General features: G+C 50.0%; 10 protein-coding genes across 10 annotated transcripts; 4 read left to right on the forward strand and 6 right to left on the reverse strand.

The window, feature by feature from the left end:
* Positions 1-816: 816 nt before the first annotated feature.
* Positions 817-1,545, forward strand: BJX68DRAFT_270709 (uncharacterized protein; the record flags this gene model as incomplete). Its single annotated transcript, XM_071046740.1, has 1 exon — positions 817-1,545. One exon carries the CDS (start codon positions 817-819, stop codon positions 1,543-1,545), a length of 729 nt encoding a protein of 242 aa, XP_070894977.1.
* Positions 1,546-1,561: 16 nt separating this feature from the next.
* BJX68DRAFT_244855 (2EXR domain-containing protein) lies at positions 1,562-2,790 on the reverse strand. Its single transcript, XM_071041387.1, has one exon. The coding sequence runs from the start codon at positions 2,706-2,708 to the stop codon at positions 1,815-1,817; it is 894 nt and encodes a 297-aa protein (XP_070894978.1). The 5' UTR covers positions 2,709-2,790; the 3' UTR covers positions 1,562-1,814.
* A 2,780-nt stretch (positions 2,791-5,570) lies between these two features.
* Positions 5,571-7,198, reverse strand: BJX68DRAFT_244856 (serine hydrolase domain-containing protein). Its single transcript, XM_071041388.1, has 2 exons — positions 5,893-7,198; positions 5,571-5,828 (listed from the first exon to the last, which is right to left on the reverse strand). The coding sequence occupies exons 1-2, from the start codon at positions 6,985-6,987 to the stop codon at positions 5,679-5,681; spliced, it is 1,245 nt and encodes a 414-aa protein (XP_070894979.1). The 5' UTR covers positions 6,988-7,198; the 3' UTR covers positions 5,571-5,678.
* A 2,461-nt stretch (positions 7,199-9,659) lies between these two features.
* Positions 9,660-11,521, forward strand: BJX68DRAFT_270712 (uncharacterized protein; the record flags this gene model as incomplete). Its single annotated transcript, XM_071046741.1, has 4 exons — positions 9,660-10,019; positions 10,082-10,277; positions 10,340-10,767; positions 10,823-11,521. 4 exons carry the CDS (start codon positions 9,660-9,662, stop codon positions 11,519-11,521), a joined length of 1,683 nt encoding a protein of 560 aa, XP_070894980.1.
* Positions 11,522-12,461: 940 nt separating this feature from the next.
* BJX68DRAFT_270713 (uncharacterized protein) lies at positions 12,462-12,794 on the reverse strand (the record flags this gene model as incomplete). Its single annotated transcript, XM_071046742.1, has 1 exon — positions 12,462-12,794. One exon carries the CDS (start codon positions 12,792-12,794, stop codon positions 12,462-12,464), a length of 333 nt encoding a protein of 110 aa, XP_070894981.1.
* A 1,050-nt stretch (positions 12,795-13,844) lies between these two features.
* Positions 13,845-14,828, reverse strand: BJX68DRAFT_270714 (uncharacterized protein; the record flags this gene model as incomplete). Its single annotated transcript, XM_071046743.1, has 1 exon — positions 13,845-14,828. The coding sequence occupies one exon, from the start codon at positions 14,826-14,828 to the stop codon at positions 13,845-13,847; it is 984 nt and encodes a 327-aa protein (XP_070894982.1).
* A 2,794-nt stretch (positions 14,829-17,622) lies between these two features.
* Positions 17,623-17,931, reverse strand: BJX68DRAFT_270715 (uncharacterized protein; the record flags this gene model as incomplete). The annotated part of the gene is made up of 1 exon (XM_071046744.1): positions 17,623-17,931. The coding sequence occupies one exon, from the start codon at positions 17,929-17,931 to the stop codon at positions 17,623-17,625; it is 309 nt and encodes a 102-aa protein (XP_070894983.1).
* Positions 17,932-18,417: 486 nt separating this feature from the next.
* On the reverse strand, positions 18,418-19,419 carry BJX68DRAFT_270716 (glycosyl hydrolase family 62-domain-containing protein; the record flags this gene model as incomplete). Its single annotated transcript, XM_071046745.1, has 1 exon — positions 18,418-19,419. The coding sequence occupies one exon, from the start codon at positions 19,417-19,419 to the stop codon at positions 18,418-18,420; it is 1,002 nt and encodes a 333-aa protein (XP_070894984.1).
* A 1,482-nt stretch (positions 19,420-20,901) lies between these two features.
* On the forward strand, positions 20,902-22,074 carry BJX68DRAFT_244858 (uncharacterized protein). The gene has a single exon (XM_071041389.1). The coding sequence runs from the start codon at positions 20,981-20,983 to the stop codon at positions 22,037-22,039; it is 1,059 nt and encodes a 352-aa protein (XP_070894985.1). The 5' UTR covers positions 20,902-20,980; the 3' UTR covers positions 22,040-22,074.
* A 499-nt stretch (positions 22,075-22,573) lies between these two features.
* On the forward strand, positions 22,574-24,259 carry BJX68DRAFT_270718 (major facilitator superfamily domain-containing protein; the record flags this gene model as incomplete). The annotated part of the gene is made up of 4 exons (XM_071046746.1): positions 22,574-22,874; positions 22,936-23,065; positions 23,124-23,681; positions 23,761-24,259. The coding sequence occupies 4 exons, from the start codon at positions 22,574-22,576 to the stop codon at positions 24,257-24,259; spliced, it is 1,488 nt and encodes a 495-aa protein (XP_070894986.1).
* Positions 24,260-24,468: the final 209 nt, after the last annotated feature.

Here is a 24,468-nt window from a genome sequence, read left to right on the forward strand (position 1 = left end):
TCCGTGGCAAAATCGGGTGTTGCATGCGTTGAAAGTTGGAAGGAAAGTATCGCCGGGTGTTTTCTTGCTTGGGGCTAAGAAATCCGCCCCCAACTTGGCAAGAGACGGCAGCTCAAGATACAGACCTAAGCTCTTGTTTAGGCGTGCTTGGCAGCGCTTAGCTTGGGTCCGTCACCTCTCCAAGAGCGAAAGCGGTTTCGGCTTTGGCCTTCTGACCAAACTAGCCCACAGGAATTCTCAACTGTCGCATTTTCACCCAATGACCTTCTGCACATGGTTGTTGGCTGCAAGAATCTGACGCTAATGCAGTCTTTTTTGCTCAGTCACTCATGCACTGGTCCCCAATATGCACTAAGCGAAATTACCCTGTATCCACATCATGTCCGGAGGAATCGAATTTCCGCTTTTATTGTGTTGTATTCATATTATGTTTGATACTCCAGAGTACTATACTTGTCGGAAAAGGCTTTCAGCTACGGGGTTGATGAGAAAGCATCATGACTGGTGAGGGAGAATTTCCGTCTAATATCCTCTAGAGCCCACGCAAACACGTTCAAAATTATTTCCATCTTCTTTTCCCCATCGCTCGTCTACAAAGTTCTCTTTAGCTTTCAAGGGCCATACATGATGCTTCTTAGTTATCTACTGTTGCTTTCAGCATTCCTGGCCCCTCATGTACTTGCCAGCAAAAAAGCCGGGCCCTACCAGGTAGGCATTTTCAGCTCGCTCCCTTTCCGATGGATCGATTCCATACTTGTCTTTGAAAAAAAATATCCTTTTTGACTTTGGCCTCTGTTTTAGGTAGTGTACATGTGGATGGCATACCGCATGGACATCCAAGCCTTCGGCGCAAGAGACGAGATGATCGCACCCAACTGCTTCGGTACCGTCCCTGACGGAACCTGCTACTTCGATGAATTCCTCGAATACATCCAAAAGGACAACAAAAAGATAACCTCCGGCCTCCCGACGTCGATTGGAAAGTACTTCTGGCCTGACGCCGTCACCGCAGCTGAGCAAATCGCGCAACTCAATGGTGGGGGCTTTACCCCGGATACGGACGCCCATAAGCTCTTTCAGGCTGGCACCTTTACCGTGGAAAACCCGCAGCTGAGTGTTATCCTGGATATGATGACGAATAAGATCCAGGCTGCGCGTATTGCGCTTGGTGATGAGGCTCTCTCCGACGGCCTGGAGGAAGCGCGCACGGCTATTACTGGAACGCATGAGGCCCGAATTGCTGAACAAGGGCAAAACTATATTGATGTCATCAACGATTACCTCAGGGACGAAAAGGGAACTTCGCTGACGGTGGAGACAAAAAATCCCACGGCGCTTGATGGTTCAACGTACCTTGACGTCGACATCGAGAGTACAGTTGCCAAAGATTCTGCGTTTGCGGACCACTGGCGAGACTTCCAGACGTGGATGTCGCAGCAAGTCAGGACTAAGAAGACGACGTTAGGTAATGTTAAGATGCATTGGGATACCGTTCAAGGAGTCCAGAGGATCGAAGCTCGTGCTTGGGGGGATAGTTCGTGTTAGTGCTTTGGTTTTGTATATTGGTTTTGACTTTGTTCCCCTGCTGTATTTTGTACATATGGGACAAATCCTTATTCTTTTCAAGCCATGACTATCTTTTAAGGTCCGTCAGTTAATTATCCGCGCATAGACAGCAGCAGTATCCAGTAAATATATACACAAGGCATGAATAATGACTGTATACAAACCTCCTGCATCTTGTCCAGGACACCAGTATGCTGTGTGATATAGCGGAGAACCAAAATCGCCATATGCAGTGAACCTATTTCTTCCTATTTGCAATAGAAAGCCTGGCATTCTGTTCCAGTGCAGAGCCGAAACATGACAACGGGACGCATCACAGGAGCCTTGTCCTCAGACCCAAAAAACCAATTAACTGCATCACGCAACTCTTCTTTGGCTAAAGCTAGCTCCTTTTTCCCCACCCGCGCCCCAATGGTAACATTACACGCCTCACCCAGTGCAACAAACTTGGCTACCCTTGCCTCGTCATCCGCATCAACAAGTTGCACGCGCGCGTCAGTCAGAAGACCAAATAAGCCCGCACCAGTCTTAGCGTTGGCATGGATTACAACAGGTGGTAAAACGACGACTGACCAATTTGGCCGTGTGCGCATCAGGTCTGCAAGCTCTGCCCGCGTCCACCTGTATTGAGGATCAGGTTGATCGGGGTTTTTACGGCCTTGAAATGTTTGCAAAAGGCCTATCATGATAGAGTGTTCGCGGCACCTAGTCAGCGCCGCATACCACATGAGACAGCGAACTGGATCGCCCATCTCATATGTTCCCCAATCAATATCAACCCATGGCTCCCAGTTTAGGTGGACTATATCGCGTGCTGTATCAAGCCAAGGGTTTCGAGGCATGTATTTGCAGAAATCGTCCGTATCCGGGACATTAGGGTCCGGGAGTAGTTGAGGGTGGCCGCGCTCGAATGCAACGGCTCTTGACTCTCGGCAAACGCGCGAAATCATGGGAGGGCCCGCATTAATCGATGTTATTCTTCCGTTCCTTCGGCATTGAGGATCTTCGTCCCATATGATTTCTTCTTGTTGGTAGTCGAGCTCCATGACATGGGGGTAAGGGAGGCACTCGCGCCAGATCGCCAGACGGATCTCGGGTGGGAGTTTGGGAAATAGGTAGAAGGTTTCATTTGGAGCTGACATGCTACTTAGTTCTGACCTGATAAGTAATCCCGGTCTTCGGTATGGTTGTATAGCTTCGTGATTGATGGTGGATCAAGGGGAGATGTAGAAAGATTCGGAGAAATGGATATGAAAGTTGTCATCGCCAATAAAGGCATAAACGAAAGTCACATGATGTCTTCACTATAAAAGCCAGCACATCATACTACACTTTTTTGAAATACTGACTGCATACCGCAGATTTCTGTTCAATGCTATTCAAGATTAAGGAAGATGTCTCATTTCGTCACTGTCATGTAGACGATTCATTCAAGGATGTATCAGCTGGAACTGCGGAGCTGTTTAATTCGAGCTGAACGGAACAATGACGGCCCGATGACCCCTGTATTCGAAGACAGCCTGATTTATATGAACTACAGGAGCTGCGTAACATCTGCCTCTTCAAGCTATTGCATCCCCTAGATATTTACCCAGTTTGTCAAGACCAAGTTAGAGTTCTTGTCTGATTGTTTAATTTTGCCTTCAAAAGGGACGCTGAACAATGCGCGGACCTAGATCCAACCAAAAATGTAAACGAAAACAGGAACACCAGGAGGAAGCCAAAGACAATAAAGATGAATTGAAATCTGGCGATTAACTGCTCTTAATACAATAGGTCCCGAGAGCAAAGTTTGTTGACAAATACGTGCTCTTAGACCCCGTGATTCAAAATATCTATGACGACCTGATTACCACGTATGTAGATAGTCTAGGATTTGCAAAGTTCAAGTAGACCTGGTTTAAGGTTATATAGGTAATAGGTAATGTATATCCTAGGAATAGGGAGGTCCTCTTTAATCTTAAGGTGTTGCCAAGCGGGCAGATGATAGGGTGATAGGCGGATTTTCTTAATGCGCTTGTGCGGCTTATTCTGCTGGATGTAGTGAAATTTAGGATAAGGCTTGCGAACCTACGCGAGGCCCCTAGCGGGGATGGGATGGAGATGGTTTTTAAGAACGGCGCGACTGCATATGCTAATATAGTCATTGGCTATAATGGCATCTACTCACGCATTAAATAGTATATCCTACTAGAATCTAAATACCTAGAAAAGTAACCCTATTATAGTGGGATGTACGGGTACTGTGCTATGCTAGATATAGAGATAATAGTAGAGGCTATTAGCAAGCACCGCGCGCGCGTTGTGATGATGTATATTAGCTATGGGGCGTATAGGATTACGTATCTAATTATACGGGCTAAGAAGGTGAATATTAGTATCTTTCTATTAAAAGAGCGATAGGTATAGAGTAGGGAGGGATAGGTAAGGGACACAAGAAGGGAGGATATAAGGAGGGATCTAGGAGGGATAGGGACGTAGATAAATAAGTTAGTTAAGGTGTGTTCCTTCCCTTCCTCTTTACCTCGCTTCTAAAATGCGATTATTGATACTTGTGTAGCACATGGCGGACCCCTCCTAATGGGCCATCTTTGAACACCTGCACATCTTAACATACACCCGCGCCCGCATCATGATCCTTGGCAATGCCATGCATGCTTTGATACTATACTAGGGCGCTGGTACGGGACACGTAAATAAAGATGCACTCGTTCTTACTAAACTCCTTAGTAATCCGCGCGTCGTTATGGCAGAGCACGTCGTCGCGGCGTTTAAAGCATACGATGCCGTGTGTCGACCACGAAGTCAGAGGGCTGTCGCGAGCAGCGCGAAGAATGGGTACCTTCTATGTTTAAGGTTAGAAGGTGTTGGGGATAATAGGGAGAAGATTAAGACTATGATGCAGGAGTGGCTACATTAGCTTTAGGATTTGGATGTTGAGGGGCATGTTAAGGAGGCGAGGGGGATCATGCTGGAGAAGATACATGCACAGGAACGGTAGCAGGCAGGCAGTACATAGATGACATCGTCGGCCTCAGCACATCCCATTTGTAGACCGCGCCTGTGCCATTACCGTCCTGCGAGGGGAGAGCCACGCTTAATGCGGTTGAGGTACTTCTATCCTAAATACCAGGCGTCAATGTGAGGAAGGAGCATCCATCGTGCCCCCTTTTTTGTACTCGTCTCAGTCAGGAAGGTACGATGTCGGAGGCCTAGGTCACCCCTTCCGTGCCTGAATAGATAAGAGGTCGCTGCTTCCATAATCAGCTAAGATATACTACCCCTTTTATACTCACGCCATCCCTATTCATTTTACTAAATTATGGATCTAGCCTTGATTTCGGCTTCTTATGAATGGGTTGCGGCAATTCGCTCGGCTTCCGTCCTCTTATCTTCACTGACCTTCCTGGCTTCAAGATTAACGTGACCGCCGAGGACGTGGTAGGTGATGTTTCGCTTGGTCATTTTCATCAAATAGTGGAGTTTGGTTATGGGATATTATTGTGTGTTGGTGTGGTGTTGGATAGTTGTGCCTGATGGGGACGCTCGAGGGTTGCTGGACGACGGAAATCTTGACCAGGTTATAGTTATCAGCGCTCAAAGAAACTGCACAACAGATTTTCTGTTGTCAGCGGTTCCATTGTTAGAGTCATTGTTACCAACGGGCTGGGGTCCTGGCTCTTTGCTGGTTCAACCCTTTATGACACAGGGCAACGATTCTTAATGAAAATAACATGAAAGCTGTAATCTCGAAACCAAGGATAGTCTAAATCGTCCTGCTTCTTCAGTCAAAGATATGGTGAGCAGGCTTCCTCTCGTCGAGTCTCAGCATGTCTCTTTTGTGGAGTAGATCAACCGCCCTCATTGGCCCTGCATAGCTCCTGAAACATTCGTACAACCACTACCCTTTCCTTTCTCGACTCCAGGCTCATGTGGTCGGTTCTTTGATATTGAAGAACAAGCCGCACACACAGAACTCTGGCCAGGACTAGAACTGTTCTAAATTATTGCAGTAACCTAGTCTCAATCAAAAGATAGACAGGTAGTGGAGTAAATTATGATTACTGTAGACTTAATAGGATTTGTCACGCTCGACGTCAAATTTAAACATTTTAGCGACCCCCCTGCCCGCCCGGAAGTTCTTCTCGAGCAGTGAAAACGGAGCTTTCAAACAGCTCAATCACATTGGCCACCCTGGGATCACAAGGAGGGAGAATCTGCGTGCCCAACACGCCACATAGATCAGCTTCTCTGTTAATGAACTGCGAGCGAAAGTGTTGTCAGTACTACACAAAAGAAACTGAATTTGTGCACATCTTGACTTACCCAGAACAGATTTGGTGCTCCGCTCCAAAATAAGGACTGTTTTCGTCTGCCAGTCTTTGCATCTTCCATACATAGCATCCCGCCCAGGCCCCAGTCGTACAACAGGGTGTTGTCGAAAATACCAACAAACAAAGAGCTGGGAGTGGATGCCCTGAGATGCCGCTGCAGCGATTCCCGACTCGCTTCCCCAAGCTGAGGCTGGAACATCATCGCCGTCGATTGACTGCTGAGAAGCCGCCCGTCATCAGCCAGGATTGAATGCAGCACCTTCAAAAAGTCTTCCATCGACGCGTACAGCCCCTGGCCCCCGAAACAATCCGTGACTCCCTCCGTAAAAACAGGTCCCTCAAGCGAAATCGGCCACCCAGAAACAGGATCACGAACCGACATCCTAGCTCGCTTCTTGTCAGCATCCGGAATACTCCCAGGCCAGAACGACATGCGCTCAATACCCAGGGGCTCCCAGATGTGCTTCTGCATGTATACCTCCAAGGTCTGCCCCGTCCGGCGCTCGATGACCTGTCCGACCCAGTCCATGCCCGTGCCATACTCCCAGCCAATGCCCGGTTCAAAGAGGAGAGGATACCCGAACCGTTCATCGACCGTGGCGCCAGAGTTCACCTCGCGGCCCATGTACGCGGTGAACCGGGCAAGATCCGGATTGCTCATGTCGTAGCCGGCGCCACTACTGTGCGTGAGCAGATTGCGTAGCGTGATTTTATTCTTCCGTCTGTGCGTGCGCGGTCGCCCCCCTGCTGCCTCGTCCCAGCCATCTAACACCTCCTGGTCGGCAAGCGTCGGGACCCACGGAGTGACATCGTCATCAAGACCAATGAGCTTCTTCTCAACCAACTGCAGAGCAGCAATGGTAGTCAGGAGCTTGGTCATGGATGCAATCGCCATGATTGAATCCATCTCGAAGAGCTTGCCGTTAGAGTCGCACGTGTCCTTGCCAAAGGCTTTGGCGTAGTGAAAAGTGCCATTCACGTTGGTCGCCGCGACGACTGCCCCCGGCCAGGTTCCGTCTTCGATTGCGTTCAGGAACGCTTGCTCCAGGCGTTCGAATGGTTGTTCGGGGGTGGTGGTGCTGCCCATGGTGTTAATGCCTTTTGGAATTAGCGGGATGGCTTGGGATATGCAGCTGAGGCAAAAATGCAGTGGACTTTATAGCTGGAACGGAATCGCAAAGAGTTGCTGATAAATCAGGATTTGCGGTATCTCGCTCTAACCGAGAATACGAGCCCTGCGGAGGGAGGGTCTGGATAGCACAAATAAGCTACCTGTAGGTCCATGTGCAAGACAGGGCGTAGGGCGGATATTCTGAAAATGTCGGAGGAAAATAGTGAAATTACTAATTAGACTCAGAATGATGCATGCAACTGACCAGATGCTGGACTAAAAAGGAAGATGCTGGAACCTCTACACCTCCGCGTGAGGCGCTAAACCATTTTGGGAGATTAAGGATGCCAGTATTGCGTAAAGGAGTTCACAGGAGGAATGCTCATCCTTAGGATGATGGTATCGATAGTGTCCAAAGACCCAAAATAGAGACATTTTCGCCCGACTCGAAAGCTATCTCTGATGTTATAGGATCAACGCGGGGGTGTTTGAATGTTCTTCTTTGCTCAAGTGCAAAAGGTGCCGGTAGGTGGCGCAAGTTCTTGCGATCAAGTGCGTAAATTGGAACAGAAGCTACTGCCATGTGATGGTGCTTGTGTCTGCGTCTGTTAACTGCTGATGGTGTCAGGGACGTATGATGTGCCCCGCGCGGCTCATTTCTGGTTGCCCAGGTACACTATTAAAGTCTCTTTTAGCATCTTTATACTTGCCTACTTGCCGTTTTGTTTGACGCTCCCCAACCTTACATGATAATGCTGCCGCTTGGTCTTCAAGGACTCTATCAAGAAAGGACGAGATCCATTGATATCCGCCAGGGATATTATTCAGAACCTCGAGCAGTGTAGCCCTTCCCGATACTTTTGGTAATGGGGCGTATCGAAGGCTTATTTGGTGCTTCACTCTGTGCTGCGGGGAATCGGAGGGTTGTGAGACTATAGCTGCCTTTCATGATTGTGATAATGCGTAGGCAATACTCATTTGTTACTCATTCTCACATGCTCCCCTCCAGCGTCGTGATATACTCCTCTGGTAAGGACAAGTGCGCCAATTACCAACTGGGGAACAGCAGCGGGACTTGACAACCTCGTTTTAGGAAACAAGTAGAGACAATTTCTATAGCCTTCTCGTGGCCAGTGCAGTCCTACTTTACCTTAGTACGAGCGTACCTTAATATGAGTTCTAATTCCACGTCCGTGTGGCATAAGTGCGAGAAAATATGTAGTGAACGGCGCGCTGGTCCAGGAAAATTAAGGAGTTACCTACTATGAGTGATAGCCCTAGTATAAATTACAGAATACGAACGGCTTGATTAACCTCGTGGTCAACAGATCCATCTCTAGCGTGTTCAGCGGCCTAGGCCACCTAGAAGATCTCTCGCTTGTGCTTTACTCCCATGAGTAGAGTTTACTAAACGCGTAGGGTTTATGTTGATGAGTGAAGTGACAAGTATTAGTATTTATTAGAGTTTAATCTACTAGCCTCAGATTCTCGGCTTTTTTTTTAGAAGCAACGTCACCAGGAAGCGTGTCACCCCGTTTCCCTTATAGGGGTAGAGAGAAAATAAACTAAATATAAACCTTTGCCCATGGTAGTCTTACTATATTCACGCTTCTCTTTTATCACCGCCGTTTGCGACTTTAAATAATTCTTTTAATACTATATTATACGTTAGACTATTCTATAACGACGAGGCTATATTTCTAAACGTTGCAGTACCTGCCCCATGTATCTTATATTCTTTGCTTTTTTCTCTCGTATCTTACTTTCAGCTATATTACTGTTAAGGCCTGGCAACCTGTCGCTTTTATTAACCTAAAGCCAGCTAGTTGACCCTCCACCGCCTTATCTATTTTATATGCTCTTGGTGACCGACCCATTGTGACCTAGGAGCTGAGAATTTTACCCCTCGTAAAATATATCTTCTTGGGAAGTCTATATCTCCCTTATGGTATCGACTGCTTAAGAATTGCTCCCTACTACAGCTAACCCCAGCTCAGCGTGTTGTAGTAATCTAAGGAAAATAAGGATCTAAATAAGTGATGAAAATGCTGTTTTTAGTTGGAATAACTATCCTAGCTAAGGGAATCGACCTGGTTTCTATAGAGTAACGTGCTCCTTCCTGCACATTTTAATGCTCGCCTGCTAAAACTTACCTTCTAATGCGGTAGTGTCATATTCGTACATGGACTGCAAGGCGATGCTATACAGACATGGACAAGAAACACCCCGCCGGGCTAACAGCACCATTCGCGAAAGCTTAATTTCTTCAGCAAGTTTACTCACAGGCGAGGATTAGTAACCGCAACCTCTGCCTACTCGCTGAGCTCCACTTATTGCTGGCCCAGGGACCTCGTCCCCCAAGACCTGCCCCATGTACGCGTCTTGAGCTGCGGGTATAACTCGGACCTGGTGTACTTTTTTGAAGCTGCAGGGCAGAATAATATATCGCAGCATGCTCAGAATATCTTGCATGATATTCAACGCAAGCGCAGGGTAATTTCGAGCTTCCCATTTGAATATGGCTCTACTGAAACGCACACACCTGCCAGGAAACAAATACCAGTTCGAGGCCGATTATCTTCGTTTGTCACAGCCTTGGTGGTATAATAGTCAAAGAGGTTCGTTCGTTCGTTTTCTCCTACGTTTCAATGCCGATCAGCGTCTCACATGTTATCTACCGTCTTTCTTCCCAGGTCATTCGCCGGTCCAAGGGCTCGATCTTCCAACCTCAAAACCAGAGTTTATTCGCAGCCACATACGGGGTTATTTTCCTAGGGACACCACATCGAGGGTCCTTTATGGCGTCCTGGGGAAATATCGCGGCGAATGTGATGAAAGCTGTTCTTCGGTCGTCAAATACGGCGGTTCTCAATCAACTGAATGTCGGCAGCGAGATGTTAGATATGATCGCGCAGGAATTCAGCATAATGATGAGGAACGACGAGGTGAAAGCATATAGCTTCTGGGAAGAAAGGCCTATGAGCGGTATCCTTGGATTCGACGGAAAGGTACTTATTATCTCCAATCGCTTATTTCTCTAGCGCTTTGCTCATACTCCCAAACTGTCAAGGTCGTTCCTGATTTTTCGGCTACTATTGGAGACCCCTCGGAAGGCAAAGAGGGCATCGATGCCAACCAAGTCGAAATGTCCAAGTTCGCTAGTAGGGAAGACAATATGTATGGACGGGTTATAGGGGCGATTAGACTCTATGTTGACGCGGTGGAAGGGCAGACGACTAATGATGAAGAACGGCAGATCGCACAAGGTACGCGGATAGTGTAAGGTGTTGCGCACAGCCTTCAAGACACTAACTCTAAATTGAACTAGATCTCGAAACCCTTCCGACAGCTGTTAGGCAAAAGATCCTAACAGACCGGACATGGAACGAACTTCATCTTGGAAATATATCGAATGACGTCGTCCTTCGAATGCCGCGATTCTCAGAGGACGTGCTACGCCTTGGTACAGATTATGTCGCACCAACCAACGGCGTCTATGGTAGTGGTGCGTTTAAGCTGGCTGCAATTCTACAGTTATTGCCGGGTCAAGCAAATGAAACATTGGTACAAGCAGACGAGTTCGGACTGCATGAGTTAGTATATGATGAGAGTACATACTACAGCAGGATTTCCAAACGAGGCTTGTTGAAACTGGTGTCTGGGAAGGTATCCCGCATCTCCCAAGAGGGTGGCTCTCTTGTGGCCAAGACAAGCATCGGTTCATTCTCCTTTAGAAGGATTGACGGCAAGGTCCTGGTCCGCTACGAGTGGAGTGATCGTTCTGCCGATGTTGCAACATCCGACGAGATAGATTATGAGGATCTTCAGCGATGTGCCTCCCGAAGATATCGGGCGTCTCGAGCGGGATGATTCGAGTCCCGAAATATGGATGGAGGACTATGAAGAGTCGACAACAACAGGCAGCCACAGCTGGACGGATCCGGTAGACTCTTCGATTGCGATCTTTTACCCTGATCTAGACCATCCTAGATGTCCACGATTTATGAGGGTCAGAGAGTACCGCCAGCTCGAACATCAACTCCAGCACAACGATGACCTTTTGACATCTTTCATCTGGGTCACTCAGCAGAGACCTGACTTTTTCGAAAGCTTCACCCAACCGCTGCGGCTTATTCAAGTGTTGGAGCACAAGAGGGTCGAGGAACGCAGAGAGCTTGAGGTCAACATGAGCGCGTGTAGGTTGATTCTCAGTGAGCTTGCATCAAACCTAGGGCTTCAACAGCAAGCAGATCGAAATCGATATTTGGCCCGCTGCTCCAATTTCCACGACGACCTTCTTGAGGTTTATGGTGAGGGCAGGAGTCGCATCGCCATGCAGAATCATATGCTAGATCTTGTTGAACGAGACCAGCCACTTGTCACCGGCGTGAGTAATCTGGCGTTGCTTGGGAGGGCAAACGCCAAGTTTCTCCTCACTTTGGCTATTCCAGCTCCAGATATGTGGATTGAAATGCTCCTGGATCCCGAGAGGGATCTCTGGATTGCCTAGTCTATCCATCGACAGCCTGTGCTGTTGGAGGCCCCGCGTCCCGACCGACTTATTTTCCCAAACGTGGTTGGCGCCTGATGAGGAGCCTGTTTCAGTGAGCGGACTTTGAGCGGGGCCTTTTTAGCTAGCTACGTATCTCAGAAGTTAAATAGGTCAACAATTCGCCTTATCTTCCATTGCTTCTCCAGCACGTGTCCGATTGGCATAATCAGTGTTATCTGATCTGTCTATAGAGGGAGGACTTATGCCAAGAGAAACGACCAGTTTAAATACTAGTCAGCCTAGCCATATATCTCTAGTATTTAGTTCTGTATTGCTACTAGATTTGCGAGAAACAGACCTTCATTTTCTTGTGGTTAGGTGTCGAATATTACGTACATGCGCTATGAAGTTCGACAAAATGTTTTCTGTCAGACTTTGCGGGCTATGTAATCAGTGTATTTGACCTTTGTTCTGCTATCTGGGGGTCTCAACTTCTCCCATCCAGCTGTACGGCTAAATGCATACGATAAAGGGTTCAATACCCCAACAGCCTCCGGAGTATTCAAATATAAAGTGGGCTAGTGGATGCTGAATACAATAAAATTCTAGCTGTATCGTACACTTGACAGTTCACATAACGAATGGCGGGAGCAAGGCCACCGTTGACAAAGGGCCGCCGTGGGCGACTGGCTGGGTATGAAGGGCCCAGCCATACAAGTAAGCTCGCCATGCTAGTCAACACATGGCGCCATGCTGATTTTGCTCTGGTTCATTGAACATGTTGGAACATGTGCTCCATGGTCCCATGCTCTCTGCCTATCCTGGTGGCTATTAACAATATCAACCCTACTCCCCGCTGTGCAACCCAACAGACTTTTTATACACACAGCATCATGAGTCTACCAAGGAACTTTAATACAGCATGTTTGCTGGCCTAAAGCCGTTATAAATCAAACCCTCACAACCGTGCAATTGCTCCCCAGTAACTCTCCTGATCCTCAACAGCGTGCCTAACATGCGAACTATTCTCAAACATCTCCATCTCAGCAACCCCAATCCCCTTATTAACCGCCTCAGCAGCATGCCCCTCAACAAACTCACACCGCACGACCCCATCCTTCCTCGAGTAGAGATAACACCGTCTCGAATCCTTCCTCACAATTCTCGGATCGTTCAAGCTCTCCGCAGCAGATAGCAACGAATCCGGCCATCGCAGCGTCTTGTTGATCCCCAGGTACACGGCCAAAATGACGGCGAGAATCGTAGAGACGGGTTCAACATCACGTCGCATGTCTTGTCCGGGTTGATCTAACATGAACCCTTGCTTTTTTGTACAAGTTTTGCTACACTTAGAGGAGAAACTATAGTTTGTTACAGTAGCTGCCTAATAAAAAAAAGCAGCTATCGCTTCCCAAAGTTCTAACTAAGTCTGGGCCGCTCGTCAGAGTAGAAGACGCGGTTGACGTTTCAGCTTAGTCTTCAGGGTGGGCCAGCTTCTCAAGCTGAGCCCCAAAAATGAAGCCAGCGACAAAGCTAAGGGTTATCTTTGGCCACCTTCCGTCGTTTCATCAACGCGCATGGGCCTGTGCTCAACGCTGTTAAAAAGGTTGAAACAGGCGGCAATAAATCTTTTCCTTATCATACCTAGACAGGCCAAGGGGGAGAAGTATTAACGATGTCCACGCACCGAGCAATAGACATGTTTATAAGCAAAAACGGCGCCGAGCGGCGTTAACAAATTCAGTACCATGCAGAGCAACTGTAAAAGAGGCCCACTCGCGATTGGCTCACCGTATGCACCTAACATAATTCCCGGTCGGTCGATCCGCTCACCCCGGTCAATCCAATCACTTAAAAAAAAAATCATCGGGCGTTCTTGACGTGGTTCAGCGTTGTGCCGCAGTTTCTGGGCGATGCCATTGATGTTGAGGCGGAGGTCCCGAGCGTCGGGGCCTGGCTGGCGAGGCTTCATGCTAGGCCTGCGATAGCAAAGGTTGTCAAGGATAGAGCGGAAGCGATGGCCGTGGCAACTCCAAGCGTTTCCAATTGAATTAGACGCCAGATGCCGAATGTTTTCCGTCAGAGTTTCGCAGATTGGTAATGTTAAGCTGGGTACGTGGTATCACGAATCTGTTGATGGTACTATTTCATCGGTAAAACCTATTCTGCAAGTTGCTCTCCCGTCTCTGCATCCATAATTAGGTGTGTTTATAGATACAACCAGCACTATCTGAATAAAAACAGCGTCTTGATACTCGTCTGTAAACCTTTCGTCACCTCTGTTAGGGTACCTAGGTACCTAAGATACCAACTCTCGCTCGCTCGCTCCTAGGAGGCGAGCTCAGAAACCACCCCCGCCAGGCAAGATGTCAACAAAGCCGTACCCGGTGTAATCGTCACCGGAAACTTCCACAGCGCCCGAGTAGAACGGATTGTCGAAGCCCTCTAGCACAAACTCCTGATCACGACGGACTGGCTTAATATGGAGGGCTGTTCCATCCGCCAATATGACCGTGTGGTCAAGACTGTATGTTTTGTTGGATGCCGGAGAATGGAAGGTGTCTCCTGGCGTGAACCCGACCACGGGGATCATCGTATTTGTCCCGGATGGACCCTGGATTGTAGCGAACGACTTGTTCCCGTTAATCTCGTCTTTCCAGTTCCAGATCGATGCGTAGATTTGTTCGCGGCTTGCAAGGGGGGAGAATGACGGTGAAGATGAGGTCTTGGTGAGGTAGAGCCCGAACCATGTAAAGTGTGACACGAAAGTCGGTCCCCATTGCCGATCGTACCAGCCAACGGAGTTATCCGGATCAATGGTAAATACGGTCTCATTCAGGGTGAATGTACCGCTGAGGCGCCCCTCCGTAACAGAGACTTGGTGCTGTGTGCCACCGACCCAGCGCCAGGATCCCAGTCCCGCGTTCAGCACAGGCGGTCTGCCGGCCTGCTTCATATCGAGAGAGAAGTCGAAGGGTGCCTCCGGGACGCGACTGACGGTATCGATTCGAGGGAACCATTCATCAACGGGACCCGTGAACTTCATTTCGAAGACATCGCCCGGAATGGTAAGGTGGAAGGGCTCGACTGTACCGTTTGTGAACTCGTCCACTGCTCGGTAGTATTTTGCAACGTAGCTCTGGGGATCATCCAGCGAAAGAATTCCTCCGCGGTAGGTTGTCCTGTTGCCATAGACTGCAGCGTGTGCGAGGACACTGAAATTCTCGTTGCTTGTTGTCCGGACGAAACCGCCTACCCAGTAGGAGTCGAAGCCATGCTCGGCCTTGACTAAGTGGAGATCGGAGGAATCAAAAAAGGTTGGCATGTTCTCCTAGTGAAGTAAGTATGGTTCATTCTTTGGTGAGCTGGAGGCTTTGCTCGGTATGTTGAATGAATAGTAAGACAGCATACAGTAAAGACATTGACATGCGGGGTTGTTGGCTTGGACAAGACTCCAGAGAGACAAACGCCGAGAAGCGAAGCCGGTAGTAGATAATGCATTTTTCAAAGCACGAAAAATGATACTATGCTATGATATTGCAGGGAAAGCACGGTCTGATCTGCTCTTCTTGATCTTAGAAAATCCGTGGTACAAGATAGGTATTTATAGGGTCGGGTGTCTGCACGGATTTTATATAGAATTAGTGACATGGCTTGTCATTGGATGAAGCCCGTGTGTGTAACGAGAAGTTTATAAGCACTGAACATGTCATAATAGATTTCGGTCGGTTTATTAAGTAGTCCGTAAGCCGATCTACATGCATCCCGGATTTACTCCGCAAATGCAGCTAGGCCGCTCCCGCTCGCCGGCGCCTAGCGGACAAGTTGCAGGTGTCCAGGGAACTCTTTGGTATCCGTGTTCGCGCAACCAAGGGGTTAATACTTGTAGATTGTAAACTTGTAAGACTGTCCTCCTTAACTTACGCCTCGATGAGACTGGGAACATTACGTTTACGTAGCTATACGCTACAACACACACACATTAAAACCAAGGTACGCTTGTACTGGAGCTAATAAAGCTTCCCATGATCGCTCGATCGATTCCCAGAAACAGATGTCTATCACCCATAGTTCATACTCGAGTCAGCAAGAGCAACAGAGTCGAGCTGGCTTACGTTAGTTGTTACCCCTGCTTACCACTCTAACCCCGACTGCACGAGTCAGTGCCTGTCGCCGAGAAAATAGAAAACAAAGCAGTATCCATGAGGCGACTGATGGATTCTCAAAGTCCCTCGCGAATAGCGAATCTACGGAATAGGTTGTTGTGCGATTCATGCGGTACGTATAGCCTGCCCTAATCTTAGATTGCGTTCGAGGGTGAGCTTGTGAGCAGAAACATGCCAGCTGCTCGATGCCATTTTTCTTGTTTACATATAGGTTCTAAAAACTTTGTGGCTGATTTCTAGATCAGGAACGTACGTTGTCCTCGTCTAGCGGGGGACGTTCTATCCTTTCCGTTCTTCGGAAAGGGCCATTTGCAACAGAGATCATATGTATATATATCTCTGATTGTTGCCCTAAATCATTTAGGGGTGGAGGATTTAATAGATTTCTCTTACTTCATATCCCTTACAATTTGGACAAACTCCAAACCAGACATTGAACCTAAGATATTGTCGGCTACCCGTAGACCTTCAGAGGTAGCTCGGCATCGCCTTTGATCTGTGACACTTCGATGGCTGGGAGTTTCTACAAACGTTGTTGTTTGTATTGAGCGGTGAAGATCGCTACATAAATATCCTGTAACAAGCAGTCTTCTTGCTCTTCTCTAATGCTAAGTGACTTTCAATGAACTATCCTGTACCTGACGTAGCCAATAGATATGGGACCATTGCCAAGCTAAATGCTAAGAAGCTTCTCCGGTTCATGTCGGCTACCCCAAGGAGAAGGCCGCATGTCATTGCTTGCGCCCGAAACATTGCATGTGAATGATGGGCGTGCGGTCGAATGTGATGTATTGAAGTGTAAGGGTGAGGCGGATGACGGAGGTTTGGTGTAGGAGAGTCAACAACTGACTGCATATTGAATCAGCAATCACTGGGTATCTAGTTAACTGTTTTCAGCTCCTCCGCAACTGTATTAGCCAGGGCGGTATAGTCGGAGTCGGTGCGGCCTACGCTGACTTTTTCAAGGTATCTTGGATCCTCCTTGAAAGAGAGGACTTCCAGTTGACAAAGGCGTAATTTCCGAGGTCGCTGCTTGGCCGGTGGGCCCTTCCGCTGAGAGTGCCCTCGCCTCGTCACTTTAGAGTAGTCGAGACAGCTACATATCAAACGAACATTCTGCTCCAGCATTTTCATTTCTTTATTTAACTATCCAGAGGCTTCTCACAGAGATCGATACTTTGATAGTCCGCAGCAACCTAACCTTCAAGGTTCACCCTCCACCAACCGTGGAGTGTTGGCGAGTGACGTCATGCCCTTGGCACCAAGCCCTCCCAAGTTCGCCGCGTCTCCGACTGCGATTTCAGCTTCCTCTGCAACTCTCCCCTCAGTTCTTTCTCTCATCGCTCTTCATAGCCTCAATCGCCTTCTTTCACCGACTCCATTCGCTCGTATATCTCATTCCCGCTTCACCAGCCAGCCAGTTTCTCTGATGGAGTCCATTGCCTTTTTATCTTTGACCTTATTATACCCAAAGACTGTTATTACCACACTACTAGCCACCTTTTCGCGCATTGCTCCAAATGAACCAAATGGCTGAATCTGCCTTCGCCTACCATGAACCCTTGATTTTAACTATTCTAAACTGAACAGGACTCCTCCTGGCACTGAACCTGGTTAATACCTATCTTAATAAGCTGCTTTACTATAGCTTAGTTAATTAGTTAGCTCTTTGGTCATCTTCAGGCTGCTATCCTGTCGATCAATCCATTTCCACCCGGCAGGGCAGTCCTCGTTGCAGTTCGACCATCGACATACGTCGATATTTCGCTTGCTGGTGCTTCCCTCGGCCCTTTTTACCCTTGCAGTTGACGAGGAAGAGGTGGAAACAGGATAATCTGGGAGCTCCAGGCGCTTTCTGCCCAAGCCACTCGTAAGCGCTGGAACCGACGTGCCATTACCATCGTCGTGACTGACCGCCCAAACCATCACTCCGCCCAAGAACTGGGATTTTGCTTAGTCTCCGCGGGTCTTGAAGGGCTCCGCATCATCAAAAGATACCCACTGGTCGCCGAATGCGACGGGCTTGACCGCATCTTTTTCGTAGAACGCAGGCCTCAAACTGAGATCGTTTATGATTGTCTGGATCTCCGAATTGAGTAGAAACCCAATGGTCTCGCTGCAGACTCCGGAATTACCTTCGGGGCGATAGGTGCATCCCGGCTCCGTGCAAGCAGGAGACTCAAGGGTGAAGCTGCGGCCGTAGAATGCCAAGCCCATAGTGACATTGTGAGGGTCAATATCATTGCGCCACAGGAGATCCATCGCATTCTTAATCTCGGTACGATTGGTGTGTGGGTTGAGGTAAGGGGTTGTAGACGGTTATACAGAGCCAAACTCGGCCAGAAGCGGCTTTAGAGCGACATCATCTGCGCTTCTCACGAGGTAGTGCAGGTTTCGTGAATCCCAGTGGGATTGGGGAGGTTGAGGCGGACTCAACGGATGAAACGGATTCTGGATCTGGATCTGAGGAGTGGGAGGAGACGGGGACGGATAATGCGGCGATTGCGCTGAGATATGGAGCTGGCAAGGGGAGTTCGTGGGGACAGATTGGGGGGCATTGGGCGTGTGTTGGCTGTTTCTGTTCTGGCGGGGATGGCCATGGTTCTACCTACGTAGAGAGGAGGGTTCGTGAGGAATAATGTATTGTTCTAGAATACCGAAATGCAGCTAGCTTGGTTTGACTACCTTCACATTCCATACAATCTTCTCTCGATAATAGCTCAGCAACATCAACGCGGTACAACTCACCTAAACCATTGTCAACACCCCAGGCCGATACGGCAACAGATTATACCCCGCACCGTCAGAATTCGGATCCCTCCCCTGATACAGCAACTGCAAGTTACAGCTATCAACCAGATTCCTCTGATCCGCATCAACGCGCACCAGATCCCCATGGCTAATATCCTTCGTCCACGCCGCGCCATTAAAGTTGACATTCGCCTTGCCCGCAAACGGGCTGCTCTCGCTCCCTGCGCCCGCCAGAACACTCCACTGCCCTCCAAGGCTATCCGCGCCGAACGCGCGGAAATACCGCCCATTACCACCCATCGCCTCCACGATCATCAGATACCGCGTCGTCCCCGATGCATCGGCGTAGCTATACACCTGCACGGCCTCAAAGAGGTTCTCACGCGTATCCTGCAGGATAACCTCGTACTGCGTCCCAAAGGACCCCGGGAATGAGTCGATGGGCATACTCGCGCGGTAAATCTTCCCGTTGTCGCCCGCGAAGAAGAGGTACATATGCGTGTCGTCGCCGATGACCGTCTGGTCGATGACGCCCGTGTCTGATTCGCCGGCGGGGAGCGAGCCCTCGAAGAGCGGGTGTGCCCCGCTCCACCCATTGGCGTTGGTTGGATCGGACGAGGTCTTGTATGAAAAGGCTGTGGGACCCCACTGGTACGCGAGGATCCAGATATTCTTCGGAGCAAAGTAGAAGAGTGTTGGCGCGACGGTGCCGCTGGACATGGTGTTCTGAGTTGCGGTGCTCATGTCGGCCCAGTTGCTGAAAGGGGAGAAATTAAGGGAGCCGTAGTTGCCTTCGGCGGTCGCGTAGGAGGCATAGACGAGGTGTTGGTTGTTGTAGGGGACTGCTGTGAAATCCTTTAGGGAGACGAAGGAGTGTTGGGGGGTTGCGAGGGCGGGTGTTGAGGTCCAGCTGTAGGTTGCCGGGAGGTTGCATTGCGCCGAGGCGAAGAGGATGGGGGTGGATAAGAAGGTTATCACAGTGGTCTTTGGGAATCTCATCGTGGCGTTTCTTCGTTTTTGACGTGGGAGTTCGAGTGAGGGACGAAGCTTGCAGCCACAACATGTCGTAGGAAGTCCACTTTATATGCCTGCTCGGTTAATAGGTAGATTCGCCAGCTCCCTATTTTAGCGAGTGAAACTTTTACAGTGTCGGATAAAGGACTTAGGCTATAGACAGCGTTCTGGATAAAACCACGATGAAACGTCGGGGTCCATCTATGCGTCTCGTGTACTCCACACGTCGGGGTTTTACCGTTTCAGCCACGGAAGTCGCTGATCGACATTGAATGATCGTCGCGGGGAGCAAGCCAAGACGTGGAGAGAGCTGTTCTGAAGAATGATCCTGCGACCAAGTGGCCAGCGATTTAGGCTGCCCGCCGGAACATGGCCTGCAAGGCTGCAACACTCTTCGTCGCTTGGATATTCACATATCGCTGAGAGGTCTTCAAAGGTGGACTGGCCACACGACGCCAACACCGAGGCGTTTGAATACAACCGAGGAGAATCAATTCCGATGGACTGACCTGACGCCTGCCCATATCGATCGTCAAGCAGCCAATCGTCTGTCCCGTCTATAGTACATATAACGGGGGGTCAATTAAGGTCAGACCACTTAGAAGCAAACATCAATAGGAGACCGGTCGAAACCTACTTACGAACCGCCCATCCATGACCACCGCCGCGCTCAAATTCATCTTGGTGGGTACGGGTATTCTTCCTGGTGGGGATCTGGCAGATGATGGATGCATCTGTGTGATAATAATGGAGCTATTGCGCAGCGAGAAGGCCATAACAAGCCGAAGGATCAAGTGGTGCGAGGCATACATACGACAGGGGCATCGATCCCAACAACATCTGAGCCAATACCCACAATAGCAACCTGTTTAAAAACCGCTGGCCTTGAAGTGCAGAACTCGTAGCATGCGAGATGACAAATCTCGTGACCTCGACGCGGATATCTACAGTCATGGAGTGGATTGAGACAGTCAAGACAAGGTTGTTTGCACGAGTGAAGTCTAGAATAGCAGCACCAGTCCCGCAGTCTGCACGATCCCATTGCATCTCTGCGCAGAGCCGACCCGCCAGATGTGCCCCAATTTCCAGTCTCCACCAGGTTTCCGCCAAAGTTGCTTGCCGATGGTTTGTGAGACCCCAGATATGCACGGCAGCGTCAATGCAGCGACCAATCAGCGTCCAGTATCAACAAAAGCACGTTCCCGGCTCGAAAATCATGGACGCAGGCGCCTTCCTGAGCGCAAACAACCTAATTACAACGATATCTGGCGGTAGCTTGAACCGAGGCAGTCCAGGGGCCCAGGCAGCTTTATGAACCAGGGAAGATTAGAGCCAAGAACTGTGGGGATTGTAAGCGATGGAAACGAATCGGAGCAACTCGCAAAGGCCTCCACATCGGGAAAACGTTTCGATGGCCGCAGCGCCCTCCCCACTTGTTCTAGCGTCTCGGCGAATTTCCAGGCACCGGGAATAATGCGACAATATATCGTCCGACACGCCCTTCCTCGGTTCTTGTCTTGTCTTGCACATCATCATTGTCATCAGTATGCCTGTAACTTCTTCCCCTGCGTTGTGGTGGCGGGCATGGAACGCGCTTCGAGGAACGAATCCCACGACTCTTACGGAAAAGGACGTTCCTGTCCCTGACCTCTCTGGGAAATGGATCATCATCACAGGCTCGAATAACGGTGTTGGCTTTGAGGCAGCCAAGAAGTTTGCAAAAGCCGGCGCCAACTTGATCCTCGCGTGTCGAGATCCCCCGCCAACAGAACAGCATCCAACGGCCGCAGTGGCGGAATGCCAACGTCTTGCGACCTCGTCCGGCCACGACTCGACAATCGCATGGTGGGATATCAACATGGCCGACCTGGCCAGCGTCGACGCCTTTGCGCAGCGCTGGCTAGATACAAAGCGACCGCTCGATATCCTCTGCAACAACGCCGGGATGCAGCCGCCCGCCGCCGACGTGCGGACCAAGGATGGACTAGAGATCGTACACCAGGTGAATTTCCTCTCGCATGTTCTTCTCACATACCACCTCCTTCCATCCCTCGCGCAAGCGGCCGAACCGCGAATCATCTGCACGACGTCGTGCCACCACTTCCTCGGCTTCTACGACATAACGCACTTCAACTCCGAAGAAGGCATGGTCGGGGAACCCTACGGGAACAACAAGCTCTACTACCAAATGTGGGTCGTCGAAATGTCGCGCCGCCTCCTGGCATATCCTTCATACAAACACATCACCATCAACGGCATCCACCCGGGCTACGTCTACACTGGGATCTGGAACAATCCGCGCCCCGACGCAGGGAATAGCTTCCGGTTTCCCTTTTTCCGCTGGTTGGCGTCTTGGCTGGCGATTAGTCCCGAGCAGGGCAGTTTGGCGATTGTGTATGCGGCGACGAGTGAGGAGTTTCGGGCGAATCGGGAGACTCAGGGGGTTGGGGTGCTTGGGGGGAAGGGTGGCGGGCATTACATTAATCGGATTTGGGAGGCGGAGCCGATGCCCTACTGTAGGGATGAAGCGGGGCGATTAGAAGTTTGGGGAAAGGTCAGCGACGAGTTGAAACTGGAAGACAGGGGGCTGGCAGATATTCTGTAGATTATGATCATTCATGCAGTTAATGATAATGTTGTCTCCTATTCAGCTTCTTAGGCACCAAAGGGACAGCGGGAGGTAGCTCCAACTCTATTCAACTCAGATCGATTATCACATTCTTCTCGGAACTTAGAACAAAAGATACAACCCTTGCTACCTCGCTATTGCGCACTGTCGTCTCCCTCGGAACTTATTCCTCATGAGCAGGCGATCTCGACCACCCCGCACGTCAGCACTCTAAGCGAGCAGGGACTCGCCCCAGGCCCTTGGCACTCGCTCTGTGCGTTAAACTCTGGCGCTACCGTCTTGGACAGCTATAAAAACTGCAGTTTATTGGTCTATAAGGGGTCATATCGTAATACCGGGACACTCGATAGCAATAACGGGTCACCTGCCACAGCTCACCTTCCGCTTCCCCAGACTCGACCCCGCAAGCACATTAAACGAGGTATTTCCGCGCGAGGACAGTTATATACCACATACAATCCGCCCTCTCAGGCCCCTAAACCCAAACATCTCGTCGGATTCCCTCCCAAAATGTCCGACGAAAAAGTCTCAGCGCAGCACATCGACTCCGCCGCCGAGTTCGTCGGCGACGACACCACCGTGCTCACCGAGGAGCAAGAGCGCCAATGCCTCCGCCGCGTCGACTTTGTCCTCATGCCCGTCATGTTCATCACCATGGCGCTGCAGTACATGGACAAGGCATGTCTGACGGGCGCGGCCATGTTTGGTATCCTGACGGACCTTGATCTCCTGCAGATTAGTCGCTCAGGTCTCGATATGAAGCGCTATTCGTATGCGACGATGATCTTTTATTGGGGGTATCTGCTTGGGAGTAAGTTTTATCTATTTTCGCAGTTAGATGGCTCTAGGTGGCGTGGGCTGATGGGTACTAGCATTGCCTGCCGTCTACATGGTGCAGAAGGTGCCGCTGGCAAAGTATGTCAGTGTCATGATGACAATTTGGGGAGGCGTCACTGTTTGCACCGTCGCTGTGCATTCATACCAGGGTCTTCTCGTGCAGAGGTACGCTCATACATACTGTCCTCCCTCTCCCTATCTAACTCTGACTAAAACCATGTAGATTCTTCCTCGGCTTCGCCGAAGCCAGTGTCTCCCCCGCCTTCAACCTCATAACCGCAATGTGGTACCGCCGAAAAGAACACCCCCTGCGCATTGCAATCTGGTACTCCTCAACAGGCTTGGGCACCCTCGTCGGCGCAATGCTCCTGTACGCAATCGGCAAAATTGACGGCGCCCTCGCGGCCTGGCGATACCAGTTCATGATCATCGGGTGCGTGACGAGCGTCTGGGGGATCGCGATCTGGTTTATTCTGCCCAGTAACCCCATGACTGCGCGGTTCTTGACCCCTGAGCTACGGCGGGTCGCGATTCTCCGCATCGCGAGCGAGCAGATTGGTATTGAGAATAAGAAGGTCAAGAAGGAGCAGGTGCGCGAGGCGCTTGTGGACCCCAAGGCCTGGGCGTATGTCGCCATCACGTTCTTCATCATGCTCACGAACGGGGCATTGACGGGGTTCGGGACGATCATCACGCAGAGCTTTGGGTTCTCCGAGATCAAGACCATCTTGCTCATTGGCGTTGTCGGGGCGGTTGGGTTTGTTGCTTTGCTTACTTTTGGGTATGGCCTCCTCCTCCTACTGATCCTACCAGGCCTCCATTACCTTGTTGATTACCGTGAAGCTAACTGGACCGTCTAGCATCATCTCCGTCTTCATTCCCAACACGCGCATCTATATCGGCACATTCTCCTGCCTCCCCGTCATCGCCGGCGCAGCAATGGTCTGGCGCGCCCCCTGGTCCGCCGCAAAAATCGTCCCGCTCTGGGGCATGTATCTGATGGGGTTCTTCCCCGCGGTGTACGTCATGACCCTCTCCCTCGCAACAGCAAACGCCGCCGGCCACACGAAGAAAGCCGTCACGGCGGGTATGATCTGGGCGTCGTACTGCATCTCGAACGGGGTTGCGCCGCTGCTTGTTTTTGCGAATGAACGCGATGACCAGTACCCGACGACGTTTAAGATTGTCATTGCGGGGTCCACGGTCAGTGGGGCCGTGCTGATTGCGCTCAGGGGGTATCTTATGTGGGAGAACAAGAGGAGGGATCGGGTTCATCCTGTTGATGAGGGGGAGGTTGTGGCGACGGCGTTGATGGATCGGACGGATGGCGAGAATTTGAATTTCAGGTATCAGATGTAGACCGGAGATGCTTTTGACCTCTGAGATGTCTTGAGGGGAATGGACGCCGCGTGGAGGCTGGGAATTCTACCATGGGGTAGCTAGCGATGGGCAAAACTTTTACGCATAACAACGGTGGTATGGAGTGGTATGATCATCAATGGATATCCTTATCTTTCCGCTCTATAGATCTTCCTGGCTACGTAATTTTTGGATCTTCTCCGATATCA

This window comes from Aspergillus pseudodeflectus (genome assembly GCF_044049435.1).
Source record: "Aspergillus pseudodeflectus strain CBS 756.74 chromosome Unknown BJX68scaffold_52, whole genome shotgun sequence".
Taxonomy (NCBI): Eukaryota; Fungi; Ascomycota; class Eurotiomycetes; order Eurotiales; family Aspergillaceae; genus Aspergillus; species Aspergillus pseudodeflectus.

What these genes read in the sequence shown, in the direction of transcription:
- BJX68DRAFT_244856 (XM_071041388.1), bottom strand. Translation starts at nt 6,987, where the DNA reads ATGGGCAGCACCACCACCCCCGAACAACCATTCGAACGCCTGGAGCAA. An exon ending in GAGCACCAAATCTGTTCTGG is followed by an intron (nt 5,829 to 5,892) that starts GTAAGTCAAGAT and finishes TTTCGCTCGCAG; the next exon opens with TTCATTAACAGAGAAGCTGA.
- BJX68DRAFT_244858 (XM_071041389.1), top strand. Translation starts at nt 20,981, where the DNA reads ATGCCTGTAACTTCTTCCCCTGCGTTGTGGTGGCGGGCATGGAACGCG.
- BJX68DRAFT_244855 (XM_071041387.1), bottom strand. Translation starts at nt 2,708, where the DNA reads ATGTCAGCTCCAAATGAAACCTTCTACCTATTTCCCAAACTCCCACCC.